The 4,978-nt window shown below is 41.6% G+C and overlaps 1 protein-coding gene across 1 annotated transcript; it reads right to left on the reverse strand.

The window, feature by feature from the left end:
* Nucleotides 1-1,542: 1,542 nt before the first annotated feature.
* LOC111905206 (subtilisin-like protease SBT1.8) lies at nucleotides 1,543-4,374 on the reverse strand. The gene has a single exon (XM_023900898.3). The coding sequence runs from the start codon at nucleotides 3,938-3,940 to the stop codon at nucleotides 1,664-1,666; it is 2,277 nt and encodes a 758-aa protein (XP_023756666.1). The 5' UTR covers nucleotides 3,941-4,374; the 3' UTR covers nucleotides 1,543-1,663.
* Nucleotides 4,375-4,978: the final 604 nt, after the last annotated feature.

Genomic DNA, 4,978 nt, shown 5'->3' on the forward strand with positions numbered 1-4,978 from the left:
GGTCTGTAGTCTTCAAAAAAACAAACAATCTGCAAAGCCTAATGTCTACACGTGGTCTATGCCGCATACACAGAAGTGACTAAAAAGATCTATAGACAAAAAACAAACAACATCTTAATAATTAATCTATTTGAGTTAACTTGAAAATATGTTTTTTCTTGGTCATCTCGGGTTGTTATATCGAGTCCTTTTTCCTTCATGGTTTTTTCTCATCATTAGTTATTGTGGGAATCTTCATAGAATTTTTGTAGCAAAGGGAAGTTTAGTATTGTGGAAACAAAGTCTTGTTGAAAGATATTTTATTTAAAAAGGAAAATTTGAAGTATCCAATTGGGAAAAACGAAACAAAATTCCTTTAAACACAAAAGGGAAAATGACTTAGGAGGGTAACTACCTCTTATCCGTGTCCACATATTAGCAACTTCTTTGTTTTTTGTACATAAGAAAGCAACTAACTTGTTTTAACTGTGTAACATCCCAAAAATCATGACCAAAAATTTCGTTTTTAATTTAATACTAAAACCATAATTGTCAAACCATTAATTTAGTTCTCCGGCATCAGGCCTTGCCTGACATAGAGTCCCGCTCGGTATATAGATATGTCTCTCTTAGGCCCCGCCTGTCTCTGGGCCCGTCTCGCTAAACGCGTACAATCATATAACATGTTAACACATAAAGAAACATACTCTACCGTATCCATGTCCTAAGAAACATACTCTGTTAATAATGAGATATGGAACTTCGTCCGTACTCAGCTAGTTCCAGCCAGGGCCTCAATAGTGCAATGTGAGTCTCCTTACTGTGTGAATGGGTCTAAGGCCACAATGCCAACCCATGTAGTCTATGAGTAGGAAGACCCGAGGGTTAGCCCTAGGCATTGTATGCTAGTATGTTATTCCTGACCAAGGTCTGATGTCAGGCGGGTGCCTGAGGAATGTTTGCATGTTAGATTATACTTGTTGTCTGTGTGATACTTGTATGTGCCTGACAGGGAGGTGAGTGTGGGCGAGGTCCCGTATCTCATCACTAGCTAAGTACGGACGAAGTTCCGTATCTCATTATTAGCAGAGTATGTTTCTTAGGACATGGATACAATATAGTATGTTTCTTTATGTATTAGCATGTTATATGATTGTATGTGTTTAGCGGGCGGGGCCCAGAGACAGGCGGGGCCTAAGAGAGACAGATCTGTATATCGAGCGGGGCTCGATGACAGGCGGGACCTGATGTTGGGCAGGGCTCGATGTCGGAGCATTAAATTAATGGTTTGACAATTATGGTTTTAGTATTAAATTAAAAACGAAATTTTTGATCATTATTTTTGGGATGTTATACAGTTAAAACAAGTTAATTGATTTCTTATGTACAAAAAAGAAAAAGTTGTCAATATGTGAATACGGATAAGAGATAGTTACCCTCGTAAATCATTTTCTCAATACAAAGAGACCAATCATCTATTGTGTGAGTGGGTCACTAAGAATTTATGTAGTTAATCTACTAATTAAATATATTAAGTTTTTGTTATGTTTTTAATTGCAATACTTGTAACTTAATTCCCACATTTCATTCAAGAAAAGATATATACCATGTCTTCTCAAGAACAATAAACAGTAACATGAAGGCCTTTCATATATGGACTATTGACTAATGACTAATGACTAGACTATACCCAACTAAATGCAACAGGGCTCCTAACTCGGTTTTCACCATTCTTCCAAGTTATAGAACCAAAACCATGACCACCATCTCTACCCTTCTTCTTCTTCTTCGACACAAAGGTAACAGTATACCTCACCCTCTCTCCCACCTCCTTGAAAACAACCCTCTCTGGTTTCACCATTACTTCAACACCTTCAGGTGCTTCCACTTCCACCTCATAACTTACATCCCCCACCGGTCCAACATTCGTCAACCGCCGCGTGTATCTCACCACCCTCGACTCCCCAAAAACAATAGAAAACGAAGGGTAGTTCAGTTGACCCGGATCCCTAAATCTCCGGCTACAAGTAACATTCGGCCGGTTCACCACCGCTTCCACCTGCTTCATGGTGTACCCCAAGGAACACAAAAACGCGATATACTCTTTCGTTGATATATCATACACAAGCCCCGGAGAAATCGCTTTATGTGGGTCCACATGACCTGCTCCATGGGCCCAAGGTGTAGAAGCTTCGCCTCCGGCGGCATCACGTAGCGGCGATTTCGTGTTGTCCACTGTGTATGCGGTGGTCATGAGGGCGGACTTGATGGCGCTTGTGCTCCATTTGGGATGTGCCGCTTTCAGGAGTGCTGCTAAGCCGCTGATATGTGGGCAGGACATGGAGGTGCCTGACATTATGTTGTACTGTATTTTCCGGTCATCGGAACTTATTCCGGTAGGTCCGCTAGCGCCGGACCATCCAGCCAAGATGTTAACTCCAGGTCCGATCACGTCTGGTTTCAGTATCTCAGGTGTTATCTTGTTAGGGCCACGCGAGCTAAACGCTGCCACCACCGGCGATGGCTTCACCCCCAACACAGTCCCACTAAAGCTTAATACCGCTGTCGGTTTCGCCTCTGTTTTCAGGTACTTCCTGATCTCGTTGCCGACCTTTCGCCCCACCGCTACCGCTGGTAATAAATGGCTGTCCGCCACCAGCTCCTCCCCATTCGCCGCCGTATTCGCTAGTATCATTCCGACCCCGCCGGCGTCCTTCACCACCATACCCTTTTCCGCTCGAGCGTTCAGTCCTCTGTCACAGAAAACCACCTTACCACGGACGAGATCAGAATCAAGCGACCCGGGTAGACACAATTTACTCGAACTGTTCTTCTGTTTACCGTTGTTATAAACCAATTCCACCGGTTTATCCCCCATTCCTTTCCCACTGTACAACGATACGCCGGTGACCCGTTTGCCGTTTCCTAGAACAGCGTAAGCCGGGAAGTCGCGGTCGAGAGTCCCGGCACCGACTGTCATTATCCATGGCGCCACGTTGGCAATTGACGACTTTGTAGGGCCTGAGTTTCCGCCGGAACAAGACACGAACACACCCATTTCCATAGCCTTAAACGCGCCGACTGCAATCGGGTCCTGATAATAAGGCATAGAACCGGCGCCGAGAGACATTGATAACACATTAACACCATCGGAGATGGCCTGGTCCATGGCAGCAAGGATATCGGAACTGAAACAGCCTAATGTCCAACAGACTTTGTAAGAAGCAACCCTTGCGTGGACCGCCATTCCACGCGCCGTGCCGGTAGCATACCCAAACAGAGTGGCGTTACCCACCTGAGACCCCGCCGCTGTAGATGACGTATGAGTGCCGTGGCCATTTAAGTCACGGGGTGTGGGTTTTTCTTTCATTATCTCTACTTCGGCTGCCTTACGAAACCCGTAGTAGTACTTCCGGGCACCTACCAGTTTCTTATTGCATAAGGTCGCCTTGAAATCTTCATATTCTTCGCACTCACCTCGCCACCTCGTCGGCACGGCGGGCATCCCGGAGTCGTCAAAGCTCTTCGACTCAGGCCAAACTCCGGTATCAAGTACTCCAATGATGACGTCGTTGCTAGCAACGCTGAATTGTTGAGGCGTTTGGCCGGTCAGGAATCCCAACTCGTTCTCTATCCCTAAAAACTCCGGGGTTCGGGTGGTGTGAAGCTGATAAACTGTGTCCTCGTAAACTCCGAGGACGGAATCCGATTCCCGAAGTGCTTGAGCCTGTTGAGGATCTAAAGAAGCGGCGAAGCCGTGGTAGGCGGTGGTGTAGGTGTAGAGTAGGGCGTCATGGGTGGCGGAGGTGAGAGTTTGTAGGTGATGGGAGTACCAATCGGAATGGGTGAGGTATGATGTGGGTTTTTGGTGGTGCTTCATTTGCACAATGTAGGTTTGTTTGGCAGTGGATGAGGGGTGAATGACGGCTGCTAGGACACAGAGCCATAGCAGAGACGCCATTGTTATCGAGGTGGTGTGTGGAATCAGGAATGGTGATGAAGAAGATGAAATATATTTGAAGTCATGGAAGGCGTGACGGAGTGTGGGCCTGTGATGTTTGTCCGCTTTTGGTATATTGACTATATATTCATGAAATATATGTTGACTGATTGAATTTCTAAGATGATATATAGTAAATATTTGAAATTACGTTACATAAATTTGTTTGGTGTAAGATGAAGAAAGTTATAAATAGATATGAGTAATTGAGTATGACCCGGAGGAGAATCGGATCCGACCGGATTAACAATAAAACAAAAAACAAATTCGCTTAGTGCTTCTTTAATGGTGTTTAAACATCTAAAAGTGCAATTAATTTATGTTTTTGATGTTGTAATGTTGATTCTATAATGTTACTTCATGATTCTTCAATGTTATTCATATATGAAGTTTGATTGTTGAATGATTAGCATTGTTGTGTGGAATGACTAATTACATCATCATTCTTGAGTAGCATTTATAACTTGTAAATGTGTAGACTATACAATTCAAAAAATTTATAAAACATAATTTAAATCGATTGATAAACTTTTATAAAATATAAAAGAAAAGGAATTGATTCGTATACAACAGTTTTTTGTCATACATAACAATTCATGCATTATATAGTTGTACAATACAACATTTTAAAGCACCAATTGTTGTGTATGGAAAAAAATTGTTATGTACAGATCAGCTCCCTAAAAAAAAGCATGAATTATTATTTTTGAAAACGATTTTGTTGTTACAAGTCACATGCTGATTTTGTTGGTAAAACTGTAAAAGAAACAAAAAATTTCTTTGTAAAAACTTGTTTTACTAAAAACACAATATTTATATATATATATATATATATATATATATATATATATATATATATATATATATATATATATATATATATATTGTAATCTAAACTAAAATTTGTATATATACGGCATTAATTTATATTTACCCTTATTCTAAAAAAAAAGATTTTCATCCTATTTTGCATGTCACTTATTAGTCATTACAGTTGTC

This window comes from Lactuca sativa, chromosome 7 (assembly GCF_002870075.4).
Source record: "Lactuca sativa cultivar Salinas chromosome 7, Lsat_Salinas_v11, whole genome shotgun sequence".
Classification (NCBI taxonomy): domain Eukaryota; kingdom Viridiplantae; phylum Streptophyta; class Magnoliopsida; order Asterales; family Asteraceae; genus Lactuca; species Lactuca sativa.